This window comes from Chiloscyllium plagiosum, unplaced genomic scaffold, assembly GCF_037043375.1.
Source record: "Chiloscyllium plagiosum isolate Xiang-an unplaced genomic scaffold, Cpla_swu_hap1 HiC_scaffold_52, whole genome shotgun sequence".
NCBI classification, from domain to species: domain Eukaryota; kingdom Metazoa; phylum Chordata; class Chondrichthyes; order Orectolobiformes; family Hemiscylliidae; genus Chiloscyllium; species Chiloscyllium plagiosum.
In genome coordinates this window covers 21,238,734-21,260,249 of record NW_028270190.1, presented here as the reverse complement: position 1 = coordinate 21,260,249, position 21,516 = coordinate 21,238,734, and the positions used below count along the sequence as shown (strand labels likewise).

The 21,516-nt window shown below is 42.1% G+C and overlaps 1 protein-coding gene across 2 annotated transcripts; it reads left to right on the top strand.

Moving 5' to 3' along the window:
* Nucleotides 1-1,099: 1,099 nt before the first annotated feature.
* Nucleotides 1,100-18,055, top strand: LOC148134871 (pancreatic secretory granule membrane major glycoprotein GP2-like). Of its 2 annotated transcripts, XM_087985311.1 has the most exons (8): nt 1,100-1,188; nt 1,749-1,798; nt 3,298-3,442; nt 4,462-4,538; nt 4,635-4,799; nt 11,671-11,829; nt 15,118-15,203; nt 15,725-18,055. In XM_087985311.1, the coding sequence occupies exons 2-8, from the start codon at nt 1,765-1,767 to the stop codon at nt 15,824-15,826; spliced, it is 768 nt and encodes a 255-aa protein (XP_087841437.1). In that variant the 5' UTR covers nt 1,100-1,188; nt 1,749-1,764; the 3' UTR covers nt 15,827-18,055. The 2 variants fall into 2 exon arrangements, with proteins under 2 accessions (XP_087841437.1, XP_087841436.1); XM_087985310.1 differs by having other exon boundaries at nt 15,118-18,055.
* Nucleotides 18,056-21,516: the final 3,461 nt, after the last annotated feature.

Here is a 21,516-nt window from a genome sequence, read left to right as displayed (position 1 = left end):
CATTGAAAATAATAAACTCTCTAAAAGCCTTGTATGGAAAAAAGACCGTGAAACTGATATGGTACTTGAATCAAATTTAGACGTTAAACGAGAAAACAGCCCCTTACGCTGATGCACATTTTAATCAATTACACATCCAAATGCAGACACTGAAATACATACAGATCAGAAAGCAATACGTCTCTGAATTTGATGCACGTTCAGAAACTAATGTAGACCCTGTAAAAATATTACAGACCCTGAACCCGATGCATACTCAGAATTATTCCCGGCTCTGAAATTGATACAAAGCCTAAAGACAATGCAGTCTTTTCAACTAAAGCACAACTTGCACTTAATAGAAACTGTAAAAATGATAACGGCCCTATTACAGACAGGCGCTAAAACTTACACAGAGTCTGAGTCGAGGACAAAGCCTGAAATTTATACCATCCTGAAATTAATATATACTCGGGTAGTAATGTATTTTCTGAAAATTTGAAATGTCTTGAAACGGACACGCTCTCTGGCACTATTTTACACCTTGACACGAATAGTGGTGTTAGGCTTGTGCAGACGCTATCACTTTTTGAGAACCTGATAGTATTTGAGGATCCGAAATTGATGAAGAACATGTCAGAGTTTAATGGTGAACATGGAACTAAAAGTCATGTTGGCTTTTACGACGTCTTAGATTCAGACTGCAATGTTTGTCAGCCTTGTCAGGCCCCTAGTATCCCAAACGCAGCAAGTACTCAAGTCTGCTGCCCGATGTACTGGCCGTTGCAAGTGCCAGATTAGCGGCCATGCAAATTCAGGAAGGCTGGACGGTGCTGGCAACAGCATGGTCATGTACTCTGCCAATTCTAATATTCCTGCATCATTTGTGTGAGGGTGTGGATGTGTGGCGGTAGTCAAATGCGAACATTAGGATCAGGTACAACCAAACAACACGTTCCAACGCCAGGAAAGATGTGTCATTGTTCTCTTTCTGTATGCCATTTCATAAAAAATATTTAATTTGCATTGAAGTTGCCACAATTTAAATCATTGATTATGTAGCCAACCAACACTTTGTTCAGAGTCTTCTGAGGATGTAGTGTGAGTTGTTGTGCAACTGGCACAATGCATAGCAGAAGTTTGATGGGACTAAAAAGGTAGCAGCTGAACTGGAATACCCCACAGCGAAACTGACTTCAAAAGAGACAGGTAAGCGGGAATGAACTAAAGGAACACGCTAACAAACTCATAAAGCTGTCACTTATATTCACTTGTTTCGGTGATGGGAGGACTGCTTATCCTCTACCGATTGAAGTCTTTGCAATTGGAGTTGTTCTCAAAGATTACCATGTAATGAAACAGTAAAAGGAGCTGGTTCATTGTTTAGAACATAGCATTCAAGTCAGTTGAGGTTCTGGTAATTGCGATGTTCGGACTACAATTACTTTGCAGTAACTGTTACTTGTACACATGAGATGGAAGTTGTAAGGACGTGTACAGATAGATGCACAAATGTGAGAGAGGTGCTTCTTATTCTGTTGAGGATAATAATGATGAAGAGAGTTCGATCGCACCCTGTCTGTGGTTGTTCCGGTGGAACACAGACGTACGTTTCATTTTTCCTGCAGTTGCCCCAGTGAATGTAAGATGGTTTGAAGCCACCCACTCATAGTAATTCGTATTCAAGGACGACCAATCTTTAATTTACCTCCCATAATGTCGCTCTTCATTGACACTTTCTAATAGTAATTCTCTGTTCCCATTTACAGAGTATCACACAGTGGCATGAGGACTCTACTGCTGGTTCTCGGTTTGATGTGTAAGTTCCTGAACATTCATTCAAACTTCACTCTGTTTAATTGTTTTAATCACGCATAAACATAACCTATCGTGCATTTGTGATCGTATTAAAATAACTTTTGTATTTTCAGTGCTGATAGGAGTTAATCTTACGGAAGAAAAGAAACAATTATGTAATATACTGAATGGGCACTACTCTGTCAAATTGTCTCCCTTGTTATTAACTATTAGCATAAAATTTATAATTATTTCGGAAAGAGTACTACAGTATCCATGACACTACACTAGACTCCAACGAAATGCTTAAGAAGAACAGGAAGCCAACTGGCATGTCGTGACTCTGCTGTGTCTCAGAATGTGTCCTTGCCAAGAACCAATTTTCTGCAATCACTTCAAAACCCTTCACCTCACCTGTTCCGATACGCATCCAATTCCATCTCATAGAGCGGATTGCCACTGTCCACATTAGACTCTTCGGCAAACGTTCCTGATACCAATAGCTGCGGAGAACAATGTATCTGCATTTCAGAATATCATTAATTTACCTGATAGAGGTTTATAAAATTCTGAGGAGCATGGAGAGAATAAATTGACAACGTCTTTTTTCCTGGGTTGGAGGAGTCCACAACGAGAGAGCAGAGGCTTAGAGTGAGCGGGGAAAGGGACCTAAGGGGCAGCTTTTCACACAGGGGGCGGTACGTGTATGTAAATAGCAGCCAGAGGAAGTAGTGGAATCTGGTGCAATTGCAATTGCAAAATTTAAAAGGTATTTGGATGTGTATATCAGTAGGAATTGTTTGTGCTGGGTAGGAATATGTGCTGGGAAATGGGACTAGATTGGGTTGGGGTAACTGGTCAACATCGACGGGTTGGACCGGAGGGTCTGTTTCCGTGCTGTAATCTATATGACTCAATGACTCAAGCAACTGATTAGACTTTTAGATTAGTTTAGTTACAGTGTGCAAACAGGCCCTTCGGCCCAACAAGTCCACACTGACCCGCCGAAGCGTAACCCACCCAGACCCATTCGCCTACATTTACCTCACACTACGGGCAATTCACCTAACCTGCACATTTTTGGATTGTGGGAGGAAACCGGTGCACCCGGAGGAAACCCACGCAGACACAGGGAGAATGTGCAAACTCCACACAAGGAGTCGCCTGAGGCGGGAATTGAACCCGGGTCTCAGGCGCTGTGAAGCAGCAGTGCTAACTACTGTGCGACCGTGCCTCCCACTTCTTTCTTGTTTTCAACATTTCTGTCAATACGATCACTTTCTCTCGTAATCGACACTGTCAAAACCACTCGTGACTTTCAATGTTTTTTTGTTCGAAACTGCACTCAACCTCTACTTCTCAAATGACTACAATTGGAACTTCAGTCGTTCCAGATTACTGTGTCCCTCGTCCCTGCTAATACCAATTATAGTTTTGATGCGTCTGGCAGCTCATGTTGCTATGTCAAATTCACTGTTCTTTACAACATAATATTAAACAGTTTTTTTTTGTGACCCTCAGTCCCAAACAGCAAAATCGCTGATCCATGTGTGAACCACACAGTCTTGGATCCGACCAGGAGGAGCATTAAATTGGGTCTAAAAGAATGCTTACACCGAGATGAGTGTGGTAACAATCTCCAACAGGGATGGTACAGCTTTAATAGGTAAAGAGTGAGTTTTCTTGGAACGTTAGTATAATTGTAAAAGGCGGGGTGATGGCTCACTGTTTGCACTGTCAATGGTTTCATTGTCCTAGGCACCAGTGTAAAGCTATGAGGGAATTGGTGGGAGTGAAACAAAAACATCTGTAATTCCGGAATACTAAACTTATCTCCCTCATTGTTGAAACTGAAAACATCATGTTTCGCAAAGAGAGAAACATAAATGTATTTTAGGGAAGGACTCGTGATATTTTTATAAAATTAAAAGCAAACTCGTTCATAATCATGTGTAACTCTTTTAAACATTTATCATACCACAATTGAACTGCAGCACACATTTCCTGTCTCCATAGCCATCAGTTGATTTACAGAAAGAGCACAGTCCACAGTTTGGTGCTCCGCATTAGGAGCACATCATTTTGTTTTGGTCATGATGTTATTCTGGTTATGCAAACGAGGGGCACCTACTCTGGTATTCACGGTCTTTCATTAATTTACACGAAGAGAACTGTGTTCTCTTTGAAAGTGATTCAACCAAGCATTAATGAGACAATCGCTGTGAGGGTTAATCATGAATCTAATGGAGAATTCTGAACAGACTCCTCTATCAAGAAAATAATTTGAATGTTCAGCTCACGACCACAGGGACGGGTATTGACTTCAACTTTTGTTACGTGTTTAATGGAATAAAGATCGTAAAACACTTGAGGATAAACCAGGATAGTTTAATGTTGATGAGAGGATATCTATAGGTCATGCTTGAAAGTTCGTGTATGTGTGAATAATTGAAAATAAAACAGTAGATAGAATGTCCACTTTCTATACAGTAAATCCTCCGTACAATCTTGCAAATACCTGAACCTGAGCCAAGGGCTAACAGTATATATTCGGGCTGGAGGGAAATATTTCATTCAGAGTGCATGTTTTCGAAAGGGGCACAGATTGTGGAAGTCTCGGACAGTTTACCAGTCAGGTAATATATGTGATCAGATCAGGAGCTGACTCTGTAATTTTTATTTCAGTTCTGGTGAATGGATGATTCCAGAGAATGCTGTCCCAATTGATCACTGCTGCACAAGGAGTACAGGCTGGTTAAATGGTATAACCACCTATTTATCTACCATATTTAATTCTCCATTACGCACTGCTCATTGTATCTTTTAATCATTTCCGATTAAAACAAAATGAATTGCAGGTCGCCATCCTTCCGTGAGTGATGGGGAGGTAACCAGGACTATCTGTTTTAATTGGAATAATAATAACTGCTCCTCTAGGCAAGACATCATCATCAAGAAATGTTCCACATTCTTTGTGTATGAGTTGAAGCCGACACAATTCTGTAATGCTGGATATTGTGCAGGTACGTCATAAGTAATTTCCCACCCACAGTGTGGTTCTGAGATTTCACGCGAGTCCGTTAGAATGTTACAAGCACCCCTTATTCGGTAAGCAAAAATGAGATGAGATACTATGTGGTCCTGTCCCTAATTTCTGGAAAACATAAGTGCTCTCCATGTCACTCACTCTCTACCTCCATGGGAGCGTACAGAATACAGAAGAGACCAAGTGTCCGGTTGTGAGTTCGCTCGCTGAGCTGGTGGGTCTACATATACTGGGTGGAAAATCTGCTGGCGCTATTCGGATGGGGTTAAACTAACTCACCAGGAAAATGGGAACCTGAGGTGTAGTTCCAATGCACAGAAGGATGAGAGTAGGGAGGACATGGACACGATTTCGTGGTCACGGGAATGGGCTGGCAGGGAGCAAATTGGTTTGAAGTGAGTCTTCTTCAAAGCCAGAAGTATCCGAAATAAGGTCGGTGAGCTTGCAGCATGGATAGGTCCCTGGGACTTCAATGCTGTGGCTATTCGTGGATAGAGCAGGGGGAGGAATGGATGTTGTAGGTTCCAGGGTTTAGATCTTCAATTCAGAACAGGGAAGGAGGTAAAATAGGGTGTGTGGGAAGTGTGGCCTTGTTCGTCAAGACAAGTATAATGGTAGTCGAAAGAACTTCTAACGAGGACTCGTCTATTGAGAGAGCATGGGCTGTGGTGAGAAACAAGAGAGGAGAGGTTACACTGCTGGGAGCTTATTTATAGGCCTCCGCAGATTTCCAGGGATTAGATTAGATTCCCTACAGTGTGGAAACAGGCACTTCGGCCGAACCACTCCACACCGACCCTCAGAAGAGTAACCCAGAAAGACCCATTCCTCTCTGATAATTGACCTAACACTTTGGGGCAAGTTAGCATTGCAACTTCACCTGACCTCCACATCTTTGTACTGTGGGAGGAAATCTGAGCACCCGGAGGAAACCCACGCAGACACAGGTAAAATCCGCAAACTCCACTCAGACAGTCACCCGAGGCTGTAATTGAACCTGGGATCCTGGTGCTGGGAGGCAGCAGTGTTAACCACTGAGCCACCGTGCCGCACCTAATATGGAGGAGAGTATCGGCAAAACGATTCTGGGTAAAAATGAAATGTACAGCGTGGTCATTATGGGGGGCTTCAAATCCCACAGCATTCATGATAAATGCTATATTTCGAGGATGTCGGATGGATTAGTTTTCGTACAATGTGTGCAGGCAAGTTTCCTGACACAGTATATCGAAGGGTCGATAAGAGTGACGGCAACAGTGGGTCTAATACTTGGTAATGAACCAGGCCAGGAGTTTGATTTAGTATCAGGTGAGTACTTTGGAAAGAGACCATAATTCGGTTTCGATTCGTTCAGAGACGAAGATGGATAGAACATGCCACAGGCATGAGATACAGATTGAGGAAGGGCAATTATAATACGATTAGGCAAGACGTCGGATGCAAAGAAAGCGGTAGCAAAATACCGGGATAGAGGTATTCGAAATGTGGAGCTGCTTTAGGGAACAGATATTGCATTTCCTTGATACATATATCCCAGCCAGGCACGGGTGAAGTGATAACATAAGGTAACTGCGGTTTACTAAAGAAATTGCATCGCTTGTTAAGCGGAAGAAGGAGGCTTATGTGACCATGAGGCGACATGGTTCAGGTGAGACGAAGGAGAGTTGTAAACTTGCTAGGTAGGATTTAAAGAGAGAGTTCAGAAGATCAAAGAGAAGACATGAGCAGTCTTTAGGAGGCAAAATAAAGGAGAACAATGAAGCTTTCTATAATTTTGTGAGGAAGAAAAGGATGACGAGAATCGTGATCGCGCCATTCAAAGATAGAAGTGGGAAGTTGTGTGTGGGCTCTGTCGAGATCGGATTGCAGGTCGTCAACATGGTTTCATCAAAGACAGGTCAAGTCTCACCGACCTCATTGAGTTTTTTGAGAAGTTAACCAAGCATGTCGATGAGGGTAGGGCAGTTGACATGGTATACATGGACCTGAGGAAGGCTTTTGATAAGTTTCCACATGCTAGGCAGTTGGAGACAATGCAGGGTATGGAATTGAGATTAATTTAGCAGTTTTGATTGGAAATTGCCTTTCTGCAAGAAAGCAGCAATTGGTGGTTGATGGAAAATATTCAGACTGGCGTCAGCTTCCTAATGGTGTGCCACAACAATCTGTTTTAGGACCACTGCTGTTTGTAGTTTTTATAATAGACTTGGATGCAGGGGTAGGTGAATGTGTTAGTAAATTTGCAGATGACTTTAATGTCGTTGGAGTAGTGGATAGTTTGGAATAATGTTGCAGGTTTCAGGACGACTTGCATGAACTGCAGAATTGGGCTAAGAGGTGATGAATGGAGTACAATGTTGATAAATGTGAATAGATTCACTTTGAGAAGAATAACAGGAAGACCGAATACTGGGTCAATGGAAAGATTCTTGGCAGTGTGGATGTGCAGATGGATCTTGGAGTCCATGTACATAGTTCACTGAAAATTGTCAACCAGGTTGTGCTGTTAAGAAGGCATGCATTATGGTATGTTTCATCGGTAGAGGGATTGTGTTCCGGAGCCGTAATGTCAAGCTGCAATTATGCAAAACACAAGTGTGGCCGCACTTGGAATATTGTGTAGAGTTCTGGTCCCCCCATTACAGGAAGGATGTGGAAACATTGGAAAAGATGCAGAGGAGATTTACCAGGATGTTGCGTAGTCTGGCGGGAAGGCCTTATGAGGAAAGGCTGAGAGACTTTAATTGTATTCTCATTGGAAAGGAAAAGGCCAAGAGGGGATTTGATAGAGGCATACAAGACGATCAAAGGATTAGAATGGGGTGACATGAAAGTCTTTTATTCCAGTGATGATGCCATCAACTTGAACGAGGGGCCATAGCTATAAATTGATGCGTGATAAATTTAAGACAGAAGTCAGAGGCAATTTCTTCACTCACAGAGTGTTAAGGGCATGGAATGCTCTGCCTGCCAATGTAGTTAACTCACCAACATTAGTGAGATTCAAACATAACTCGAAGCACATGGATGATGATGGGGTAGTGTCGGGATGGGCTTAGACTAGTTCATAGTTTGGCGCAACATCGAGGGCCGAATGGCCTGTTCTGCACTCCATTGATCGATGTTCTGTGTTTTATTATTGTTTTCTCAGACGTTTCGTCAAATGTGAGCCTCCGTTCAACTAATGGTGTTCTGTCCCAATTTCTGTTTATTTTCTTGGTCTGTTAGGTGGGTGACATAACTATTGTTTCTTTTTTCTCAGAGGTTGGTAAATGGGGTCGAAATCGATGTGTTTATTGGTGGAGTTCCTGTTTAAATGCCAGGCCTTTAGGAAATCCCGTGCCTGTCTTTGTTTCGTCTGTCCGAAAATAGATGTGCTGTCACAATCAAAGTGGTGTCCTTCTTCGTCTGTGTGTAAGGATCGTTGTGATAGCTGATCATGAATCTTGATACCTAGTTGGTGTTCGTTTATCCTGATGGCTATTTTCCTGCTTGTTTGTCCGATTCAGCGTTGGTAGCCCACAAATCTACCAATGGAATGAAACTGCTGCTGATGAACCTAAAGGACACTTTACGACCAAAACCCTAATTCGAATGTCATTTACAAAATGCCCTGCAAGGGCTACATCAAACACTACACCCTACAGCCAGGAAGAAATCTAGCCTCCTGGATACACAAACACCTACTAGTCATTAAAAGACATTATCATCTATAACTAGTATCTTAACACACGGATAAAGAAATACACGACATCAATATCACATCCATCCTCGGACAGCCAAATGTAAACACGCACGTGAATTCAGCGATCCCTGGCATTCAAACCGAAACTCCATCAATAAGCACATCTGTAGTAATCCTATTTACCAACCTCTTCGGAAAGAACCGGAAATGATATCACTCACTTTAACAGACCAAGACACGTAAAGAAAAAGCAGGACAGATGACAGTGCTTCAACAGAGGCTCACTGATTATGTTAAGCCGCGTGGTAAAGAACCAGCTGGTCACAAACCTACCATCGCAGGGCGCAAACTGCAACCTGAACTTCAACTTGATATACAAAAAGTCCCAAAAATCACAAAGTCCAAGTGTAATTCTGAGCAGTTCAGATGAACATCTGAGATAGAGTAGAACTTGGCGGATGCTGAAGTGAGGAAAAATGAATGGGCAGACTGATAGGAGAAGGATGTGTAACTCATCCAAGTGTGAAAGAGTGCGTGATGGTCGAGCGGTAAAATGCGCCAGCCCAGTGTGATGTTGTTAAAGACTGGAGTAGAATAAAGCGCGTGACGGGAGTGGGATGTTGTAAATGAAAGGAATAGAATATAGACCCCGAATGAAGGGTAATGCTTTTACTGACGGTAACAGAATACTGTGCATGATTGGACTGGGACTTTGTTACTGATGGGAATATAACACAGTTTCTGAAGATGGTGGGATGTTGTGACTGGCATGGGAGGAGTGATGAAGTGAGTGACTTAAGGAAGTGAGATTGAATTTTGGAGGAGAATTTGATGTGTTGACCGACAAGGTTAGAAGACCGTGATTAAGGTGAATGGAATTCAGTAAATCAGACAGCAGGATGTCGTGACTGAGCGGGTACGACCTCATGACTGGTGGAACTGGGAGTTCGTGTCTTAACTGAGTCGAAATCGTGAACTGGGAACTGAGAAGTCATATTTGACAAAAATGGGATTTCGTGAGTAATTTAATGACTGAGGTGATCGGGATGAAGTGAAAGAGTGAGTTGAATGCAATGATGCAGGAGAGAAAACACAGAGTTATAGATTCCAGTCCGACCGCAGAGGTAATTTGAATAATGGCATATCACCACCTTGATAATTCTCCAGTCCTCCAAATAAACCCGTAGTCTTGAATATTATGACACTTCAAATGCTGGTTCACTGCATTTTACCAGTTGATATGTTGATGAGCAGAAAGACTCCCAGCCAATGTATTTCAAATCCCAATATTGCTTCTGTCCATATGCTTTAACTCCAAAAATCTCCTCAGCCTTTACTTTGCACTTGACAGTTGCTTCATTTGTTTCATTAGTTTCTATGAAGGGAAAGAGGTTGTCTTTTTTTCAGCTTGTCGATGCCCTTTCTTATCTCAACCACGCTGTCACGACCAATTCAGCACCTTCCTCTCCAAAGGGGATAACTCCACCGTATCCAAACTTTCTATATAGCTCTATTCAAGGCACCTCTGTGGAAAATATTCTGTGCACCGACTCCAGAGCAATCAAATCTTTCTATCGTGCATTGACCAGTATGCTCACAGTACTCCAACAGTGACTGAAACACAGTCATTTGCATCTGAAATCTTATCTCCCTGCATTTATGAGCGAAAGAGCACCTGGGAAATGGAATTAACCAATGTGCTTCTTTAATTATCTCGTCAACCTGTCTTGACACATTCAGCAATCTGGGTCCACATACTGCAAGACACTTCTTTTCTTCTTTGATTCCGAATGTCCAATCATTCATTAAGTTGTGACATGTATTCTTCCTTCTTGTAAATTGTACCATCACACATATGTCAGTTTTACATTTCATCTGGCACACAACCGTCTACCTGGCAAAGTATTTGTATCCATGTGTCACTGAATAACGTGTTCCTCAATGTACTTAATTGGCCAATCTTTGTATCAGCATAATTTAATAAAGGTCCTCAGTGCTCACACATTCAAATTTGAAGCTACAAATCTATTTAACTTAAGAATATGAAAAATAAGTGAACCAGCAATGATCACTGTGGTACGCACTGCTGTCAATTCAATAACAGACCATCTTTCTCCCATCATTCTGAAAATCGTGGAACCTACTTGTTAAATTTGCCGCTTTTTTACATTTTTACCTAAGTTTCCCATGTTGGATCTTGTGAAAGTTGTTGTAGAAATTATTATAAATTATATAAAATGCCAAACATTTTGTTACCTCGTAGAAATATTCCAGTAAGCTTTTTTTATAACAGCTCCCTTTGGCAAAGAGGCAGTGAATACCCTTTCAATGTTTGGTTCGCCAAATGAAAACTCATTTTATGCTTCACTTGTTCTTTCTTCAAAAGCCTTCCCAATAATTACATGAGGGTTGCTGGTTAATTGCTCCCCAGTATTTGTTTACGAGATTATTGTCGAAAGGAAGTTTTGGCGTTAGTCGTTCTCGAATCTTCTTTCATCCTCTCTACGACACGATCTCAACTGGAAAATTTGGCTCAGGCAATTCGAATTAACTTCCTGAGCAACCCTATTGTTAAAAAACTGAATATTTGACCACTGTAAATTTTTTTAAAAAGTCCTCCCATACCACCTCGCCTCTTAACATAAATTCCGACATTTTGTGCTTGTATTGTCCTCCTGGTGAAAGAAAAGACACCTGTAAAGTAATGTTTCAGCGTTTTGCCAATGTGCTTCAGTTTAAGAAACAATTGCCACCTTCGTCCACCAATTCCTTACACCGAAATCATTTCCTTTTGATATATTCATAGAATCTGTGTATACTCCCCTTAATGTTAACCGTCAGAGTTATCTTATGCACTTGTTTAGCCCGATTAACTCTTCTTTCTCATCCATCAAACATTTCTCCGTGTCGGTATTGACGTGGTTCTGGCAATTTCTTGTCACTTTTATGACACCTGTGCTCTTGTGACGCCTTCGGGTTTGGCACTGCTCTGATTCTATCGTCCGACCCCACTAAGAGTATTTTATTGAGACACGCAGTGCAAGTATGGAGTGGGTTTATTTGCGAAGTAGATGCATTATCTAATGATTATGTAACCTTTCAAAACAGTACACGATGCATCACCTGTAAGCTCATATGCCACCATCCTTTCTTCCTATTGCAGAAAGAGTACCAACTCAAAGACACAAGGATCTATCGACAACATTTTCGATTGACATTGCCTCGCCTGACTCTTCAGGGTCTGAGACTTCTACTTTGAATTCGTTTACTCTTCCATCCAACCCTACGGAATTTTATAACCTTCAGACTGATGCTGAGCAAGGTGAGGGATTTGTAGGTTATGGAACAAATCAGGGAAAGTATATGAACACCAAGCTGTGTGGCGTGATGACTTGCGAGAAAATGCAGATAATTTCAGTGTCGTTTTGACAAATTGAATGAGTGTGGAAAACAATGCAGGATGAAGTCAATAGTCGCTGCAAAAAGGCGACGACAGTTTAAAATCAAAATGGCTACATATTGAGACAGTGCAATGTGCAAAAAGATTTGATTGTCCTAGCTGCAAAAGGAAGTCATGCAGGTAAGTCAAGAAGTAAATGAAATGTCGCTTTTCAAAGCAAGTCGTTTTGAATATAGGATCTGGCATGTCTTGCGATAATTGTACATGCCTTAAATGAGAACACGACTGAATATTGTACGCAGTTTCGGTCTACTTAACCGATCAAGAATGGACTTACGATAAAGGCAGTGTCAGTAACTTTACCTGACTGATAGCTTGGATAGCTGACCTAACTAAGAAGTATGAAGTCAGGGTATTGTGTAGCGACTGAGGGAAGTGGGATGCAGTGGCTATGTGGAGTTAGATGTAATGACTGAGGAGTTTCGAATGTATTAACTGAGGTGCATAGAATGTAATGGTTCTCAGTAGTTTCCATGAGAATGATAAGTTACTGGAGAGCCTGATTGACCGATTAAGTTTATACTGACAATGGTAATAATACCAACTTCGCAAGTCCAACTTTGCCGCACTCGACCGATAGTCTTTAATCGTATGTTACTTTGAATGCTCATCCAAGTACTTTCAAAGTTTCGTGACGTTTCCCACCAGTACTATTATCGCTGACAGTTCAATCAAAACCCAAACACATCTAGCGAAAACGATATTCTTTCAACATCCTGTAAGCTTTCTGCCTTTCACTTCAATACTTTTCCCTTGATATGGATATTTCTACGAAGAGAAACAGCGGCTTTCATTTCACCATGTTCATGCCTGTGCTTATCTTGTCTACCAGTCTGGGATCCCCATTCAAACTTTCACGCTCAAAACAAAAAACGATGTGCATAACCTCTTCATAGCTTCATCCAAGGCAACCTCCTGACAAACATTCTTTTGACCCTTTCCAGTGCAACCACATCTTCCGACAGTGTGATGACCAAAACTGCAACAGTAGTTCAGCAATGAACTGAGCAAAACTTTCTGTAGATTCAAATTGACCACCATGTTGTTTTCACACTGGAATGCCTCAAAACGACAAGAATCCAATGCTGCTTGTCAACTACCCGGTTGAATTCTCCTGCCAGATTCATGTATCTCTGATCAAGGGCAGTAACATGACTTTTCTCCTCTCAGAACTGAAAATGTGTTGCTGGAAAAGCGCAGCAGGTCAGGCAGCATCCAAGGAACATGGGAATCGACGTTTCGGGCATAAGCCCTTCTTCAGGAATGCTTTTCTCCTTTTCCCCTCTCTGAAACCAAGCCTTGGTTGTTGCTTCGTCACATTTATCAGGTTAAAAATGTCACCTGACAAAATCCATTCATCTAATATATATATATATATATATAAATATATTTAATGTCACCTACTTGGCGAAGCTTTGTATGCTGTGGTTCTGTTCGCCGAGCTGGAAGTTTTTGTTGCAAACGTTTCGTCCCCTGTCGAGGTGACATCCTCAGTGCTTGGGAGCCTCCTGTGAAGCGCTTCTGTGGTGTTTCCTCCGGCATTTATAGTGGCCTGTCCCTGCCGCTTCCGGTTGTGTGGGACAACACTACCATTATAGGGCAAGCAAAACAAAGGACAGCCAGGGAATTCCTAGAAGCATGGCACTCATCCACAAACTCCATCAACAAACACATAGACCTGGACCCAATATACCGGCCACTACAGCGGACAGCTGAAACCGGAAGCGGCAGGGACAGGCCATTATAAATGCCGGAGGAAACACCACAGAAGCGCTTCACAGGAGGCTCCCAAGCACTGAGGATGTCACCTAGACAGGGGACGAAACGTTTGCAACATAAACTTCCAGCTCGGCGAACAGAACCACAGCAACGAGCACCCGAGCTACAAATCTTCTCACAAACTTTAAGCTTTGTATAACCTGCAATCTTATTTAGCATGCCCGTGTGACTACTCTCCGAAATTCGCATCTGCAGATCAAAGTTGTTTGTGAACATCTCAAAGATTAAGTGACCCAACAATGATAACAGTGGTACCCACTGATACCTGTTCCACACACTGGCCTTTAGCATGACCAACTGCTATGTCTGTGGGCATTTTTATTTAAATCAGGATTGCCAAATTCCGCTGCATCCTTTGCAATTTTAACTTCATGCGTTTTGGCTTGGAGTTGTGTCAAATTTATTTCCGAAATACTGATTAATTGATAGCCTGCCAAACACTTGAACACTTCTTCAAAATAATTAACAAGCCTTCTGAGCCATGACCTCCAGGTAAAAAAGCAATGCGGACTTAGCTGATCAAATATTGTGTCTCATTTAATACTCTTCCAGTGTGTGCCCACTAGACACAAACTGATCGTTTGTTAGGGACTGATCGTTCCATGGTTATCACTTCATCTTGATTTACTTGCCGAATATCTTTGGATTAACCAGAAAGTTGTTCACAAGTGTTTTCTCATGTCGATTATTTGCTCCTTAATTGTTTTCTTGAACATCCACCAAACTTACCGGGGTCTAGCAATTGAGGTTGCGTCCTGGAAATCATTGAGTCACTTGTATTATCTGTATTCGTGTGATGACTCCTGTTACCTCAGTGCTATGTATACAGTTATTTTACCACCATTGACGAACAAAAATATTAAGTGGGGCATACACTGCAGGGTGGAGCAGTTATTGTAGAACCTTCAAACTGGTTCACGAAGCTTCGTCTTTAATGCCAAACACCACCTTCAGTCCTTCCTTTTGAAATCCTCTGCATTTGGGTCTTCCTATCTACATTTATTTCCCTCCACCTGTGTCTCCCTAACTCCATGTGTCATTTATTGATCATTCTGATCACGAAGCGAAGGTGAAACGGGAAGTCTGGAATTGCGTAAGCATGGAAATAAATTGCTTGTGAAATAGAATCAATGAGCAGCAGGCCATTAGAAGCATAGAGTGAAGCATGGTAATTGAGGGAAGAGAGAGAGCAGATAAGAATAGTGAACTGAAGGCAGAATAGCAAAAAAAAGATGTGCAGATAGAACAAACAGTTACGAGCAAGACAAAAGGGAATCCAATCTGGTAGGGACATTTTATAAATCAATACTATATCCTGTCCAGAATTACATGTGTGTGTAATTTGTTTGATGTCGTAAATATTGCATTTAGGTTCTCCGCATCAATGGGTTCATGTGATGATCACTTCGGATGCAGAGATTGACAACAAAAAGGCGAAGAAAATCACGCTGAAGACGGTAAGAGATTCCACTATACAAAGAGGGCAGACGCAAATTACCCACATCCAATGCCACCCCACGAGTTCTACCATCACCCTCGCCCCCGCAACTGCATATAATAACTGTTTTGGGGAGGAGCTAAGCAATGATAAACCTCTCATATTTTCTGCTTGCATCACACGGACAAAAGATCGAGAGGAAAGCTGAATGACCTTCTTATGATTTTTGCTTCTTCGCTTCCTTTCATGTTTTGATTTCTCCATCAAATTTTGTCTTCTATTACTGTCCTATTATATAATCACTCTCGCCTCCCCCGCCCCCCATGTTTCTCCCCTTTCACTGGTGTTACCGAAATGATGCCATCGCCTCTCGTTCTTTTCTCCTCTCCTTGTCCCTGTCTCTCATTCCAGCCCACTTTGTGTGTTTCTCAATTTGCGCCATTCCCCTCCCTGCTCCTGTCTCCATTTGACAATATCTTTTGACTCTGCTTCGTCTCCTAATCTCAGTGTAAACATCTTGTTTTTCATTGTGCATTAAAGCTTCAGGAAATGGTCAATGAGCGAGCCCGGAGGAATGTGGAATTAGTCCAGGAGGAGGGACACTGTGTGGCTGTGGTCGCTTCAGGACCTGAAGGAAACTGAGTGTGGTCATGAGGCCCAAACACCCAGGCATCGCCTTGCCATAATGATCACTGGATTGCTACAACCGAATTGGCCTTCACACTTCTGACATAACCAAAGCAAACCATTAGCAGTTAGTTCTGCTGTTGAATAGAAACGTGCTTCCTTTATAGTGGCAACGAATTTGCTTTATATTGCACTTTTCCCCACCGTATGCTACATTTAAGCATAGATGGCCCTTTTAACAAACGGCGAACAACAAGTGCAGGGCCCTTCCAGCCTGCTCAAATGATCCAATGTGATCCCCGATCTGATTTTAACCTCAGCGCCAAATTCAAAGATAGTCTTTCCTCCACTCAGTATTCAGTGATCATTCAACAAAAAATTTCTATTGCCTGCATTCGCTGAATTTTGAGGAAGGGAGACCCCGAAAACTCACCGAAGTATAACAGAACAACTGGAACATTTCTCATTTCTGTCTTAAATGGATGACCCATTTTTAAAAGAAAAATCTTGATGGATCCCATTGGTTACACAAGAGGGAAAATTATGTCCGGCTCCACCCATTAAATTAGATCTTATATGCTTTGAATATGTCACGTGTAGTTTAGCCAGCCACAATCATATTGAGTGGCGGAGCAGGCTCTCAGGTCAGAGCCTCTACTATTGTTCTTTGCTTGCAACTTAGCTATACGCGGAAGGCAGCTGTCTGACAGTAGGAAATACACAACACAAAGAATAACGTTTTCCCCTTTGGTAAACAGGCCAGACAGAAAAAAAATGCGGTAATCAATACCGAATATCAGGGGTTTTGTGCTCGGTGGTTTTTGCAAGGGGCGAATTTGGCAGTATGCGCGTTCTCAATTCAAAAACCCAGTTAACTGACTTTCTATGAAATACTTTGGTAAATCTACGTCAAATTCGTTAGGCAATGGGTGGGCTTGCTACTTCTGGCACATGGGATCAACATTTTCAGGATCGCTGGTGAGAAATTTTGGCTTTCAGTATTCTATGTGATTCCGTAATGAAGTCTTTCAAGATTTATCCCTGTTACAATCCGGAATGTCGACATTCGCTAATGATTTTGGCCTCCTCAATAGCCAGTTTTGAATTTGCAATTTGCAGTTGCACAATGCGTTCACCAGGTAGACAGTTAAATCGTTTGAATGGATGTTCCAGTTCCCTCCGACAGTCTAAATAGCTGCAAGCTAGTTGAATTAGCCATGCTAAATTGCCGATAGTATTCAGGGCTTTGTAGGTTCGGTGCAATGGTCACAGAAATGCAGGTTTACAGGAATGAGGTATGGAGTTGAGAGTGAACGTGATGCTCTTTGGAAGGTGAATGTGGCCTTGTTGGGCCGAATGGTCTGCTTCCACGTTGTCGTTAATCTACGATTCAGTTCTACGATTCAGAATTGTCCGTACAACTTTACTTTCTGTAAATAATTTTTGTCTGCTTGATACTTTGCAGACGTGCTTTCAGATGCTCCCCGTCTGCATTTAAATACTCCACTTACCTTTCAAACACGAGTTGCAAAATTTCGACTCTATTATTTCGAACTGTCTGCTTCGACTTTCAGTTAGAATAAAGGCCGTGAGAATTCGTCATAAAATAACTGATGAGGTGATGTCAAGCTAATCAGAGAATTTATAACTGCAAAACAAAGGGATGGATCTGAAAACTATCCACAAATGAAATCACGTAGGTAAATGTCAAAAAATCTAGAAACAGCAACCACATTGCACGGAATGCATTACAGAATTCGATAGCAGCTCGGGAGAAACCAAAGAACAGATCTGTACACAAATTTGAGGCAATTGTAAAAGCAACATTGTTTTGAAAGTCTTGGATTTCTAACTGCCAGCATTTAATTTGGTAGTCTTAGCGAGATTGGTCTCCAACGAGAGGAAATGTTAAGATATATGCGTTTTCCTTGTTTATTCTCCCTTATAGAAAAGAAATGTTAATTTGAAGATGCCTTCATTCGATATTTTTCTCTTCTTTCACCTCTTCTCTCATAAGTTCATAACTTCATAAGCGATAGGAGCAGAAAGGGGCCATTCTGTGATAGCAGATATGCTATTCACCCTTACTTTCCTGCCTTCTCTCTATATTTCTTCAACCCGTTACCAAGTAAAACGCCATGTAACTCATCCTTAAATTTGCTAATTGTCACTGCATCCACTGTACTTTGGTGTATCGAATTACTCAGATTTGGAAGAAGGATTTTTTCCACAATAAATGCACAATTCCTCTGACGCTTTAAGTTGCTTTGTAAACCTCGATTCTCATTTACCATCCACCATTTGCCCCGCATGTACAGTCCACCATCCAGATGGTTTCCGAGTTGTCATATTTTACCAGTAAAGTGTGTATGAACCATCGCAATCCTCTACCACAGATAGTACGGCATGGACAGACAGGCACATCACCCCCATTACCTTCATCCAGGGATTCATACAATCCTTCCAGCTAAGACAGAGGTTCACCTGCCTCTTATCTAAATTAATTTACTTCATCAGGTCCTCCCGATGTGGTCTTCTCTTTGTTGGGCAGACCAAATACACACTAAGGAACGGTTTCATCAAATATCTCAGCCAGACCTGCAGGGGCCGACCTTATCTACCAGTCTCCGCTCTTTTTAGTTCTTATTCCGACTCCCTTTCCAACATGGCCAGCTTTGGCGTCGTCTATTGCCACAGCGATGGCATTGTATACTGGTGGAACAACACCTCATCTTCCATTGAGGCAGCATGCAGCTCAGAGTTCTCAAAGCTGAGTGCTTTAATTTCAAATAACGTCCTTTCCATTACCCAACACCCATCATAGCCTCTCCCTTTTCCCTTCCATTCGTCTCATCGGTCCTTTTTTCTAGCCATCAAATTGATTCCATTCTCCCATGTACCAAACAGGCTGTACCCTCTACCTGTGCTCACCCATCCCCACCTCACCACCCTGTCCGCCCACCCCGTTTATACCCAGCGCCCGTTACACCGACCGACAGTCCAGAAGGCGGGCTACACCCGAGAAGATAAATTTTCCACCTCCTAATGCTGTCTGGCTTGTTCTGTTCATCCATCATCCTGCTTGTCCACCATGGGGACAGACAGTGGCAGATACGGAGACACTGGTTCATTCACAAACTTACACACCATGCATCACGCACTGAGACAGACTGGATTCATACGTATAAAGAGAACAACATGAAGATCCATGTAAACGCAAACATAAACATACACAAACAATCACCCTCAAAGATTTGCCAACAGAAAACGGAAACTCGCAGCACCCAAAAACACATTCACAAGCACATAGATCCTCTGACAGGCAAAGAGATCCATGCAGCTCAAAGCATGTGATCAACTATGTTTACGGAGACCTCGTCGATTTTTTTTCGTTAATCTGATATTGCAAAATCGGTTTTGTTTGCAGCTAATAACTCTAAACTATAAGCTAAAGTTGAGTTTTAAACCACGTGCAAGTGCTAAAATGAAAACACAAGTGATAACAAACAGGGTTTTGTATATTCGGGAGTTCATGCTTGAGGTTCAACGTGGGCTGTGACCTGATCAAAAGATACTACATAGGAATTGGTTCGAGCAAAGTCCGGACAAGACCTCATCTTAAAGGAGATGGCACACGATGAATGGTAGGTGGAATCTCATAGCGACGATCGTTGTTCTCTCAGTATATCAGCAGACTGCTAAATGGATTTTGGACAGCTGCATTTAAGAAGAACAATTCTTTGTTGCAACTACAGCATGCAGCTTTGAAAGCTCCCTGCCTAATATCCCCCGGAAGGCTCTTACAGTTTCAGAGAATAGAAAATGACGATACATGAGTTATGTCCTCTTTACTAGGTGAATTATAATACATACCATCATAAAAACAATCTGGAAGTAATTATCTATGCCTGCGGAACGACACATCGTGGAAACCTGCCAAGTAATAGGGTCTGATTCGTGTTTATTTTTATTTGACTTCTCCCTTTACTGTGATTGTGTATCCTCCAGTCTTGCACGTATTCCGCTGAAAAGAAAGCCTTTTTGGTTCATTGCAATGACATTGTTGTTTAGCTTTGCGCAGCTGAATTTGATATTTGTTTTGTCTGAAATCTTTAAGTATTTTGATTACAGTTTATACAATTGCCTTGAATTGAGTATTCGCAGAGACTGAGGTTGGAGATTTTAAAGTCCGATTTGGATACTTTGCCATACATTTGAGGATAGCAAAATGTTGTAATTTGACGGTGTTGCGAATACAGTGGGAGAAAGGGTCACTTATTTCGGATGTCTACTTCTCTCTCATTGGAACCCACAAACACAAGGAAAAATGCGCTAAAATGCAGACATTTTAGCATGCATGCAGTCGTGCATATTAGCGTACAGATAAATGCACATATTATTTTCATTCCACTCATAAGCATAGATACTCAGGCACCAGCAGGCAATCACACAGTCAATCAAACACTAACTACAAAGCCTCACAGTCTTACAGTGATATACATAAATGCACGGAACAAAAGGCACATAAGTATGAAAACATCCAAAAGGATGCAGATGTCGTTGTGCACATCGACACAGATATAAAGACACATGTGCAAAAACAAATACAGGTGCAGAAGCAGAGAAAGACAGAGGAAAGAAGTCCCAGCCAACCCATAGAACATAGAACATAGAAGAATACGCAGTACAGGCCCTTTGGCCCTCGATGTTGCGCCGATCCAAGCCCACCTAACCTATACTAACCCACTATCCTCCATATACCTATCCAATGCCCGCTTAAATGCCCATAAAGAGGGAGAGTCCACCACTGCTACTGGCAGGGCATTCCATGAACTTACGACTCGCTGAGTGAAGAACCTACCCCTAACTTCAGTCCTATATCTACTCCCCCCTTAATTTAAAGCTATGCCCCCTTGTAATACCCGACTCCATACGCGGGAAAAGGTTCACACTGTCAACCCTATCTAAACCCCTAATCATCTTGTACACCTCAATCAAGTCACCCCTAAACCTTCTTTTCTCTAATGAAAACAGCCCCAAGTGTCTCAGTCTATCCTCATACGATCTTCCTTCCATACCAGGCAACATCCTGGTAAACCTCCTCTGCACCCGTTCCAGTGCCTCCACATCCTTCCTATAGTATGGCGACCAAAACTGCATACAATATTCCAGATGCGGCCGCACCAGAGTCATATACAACTGCATCATGACCTCAGGACTCCGGAACTCAATTCCTCTACCAATAAAAGCCAGTACGCCATATGCCTTCCTCACCGCACTATTTACCTGGGTGGCAACTTTCAGAGATCTGTGTACATGGACACCAAGATCCCTCTGCTCATCCACACTACCAAGTATCCGACCATTAGCCCAGTACCCCATCTTTTTGTTATTCTTCCCAAAGTGAATCACCTCACACTTAGCTACATTGAATTCCATTTGCCACCTTTCTGCCCAGCTCTGCAGCTTCTCTATATCCTGTTGTAACCTGCCACATCCTTCCTCACTGTCAACAACTCCTCCGACTTTCGTATCATCCGCAAACTTGCTCACCCAACCTTCTAACCCCTCTTCCAGGTCATTTATAAAAATGACAAACAGCAATGGTCCCAAAACAGATCCTTGCGGAACACCGTTAGTGACGGCACTCCATGAAGAAACTTTGCCATCAACTACTACCCTCTGTCTTCTTCCATCAAGCCAAT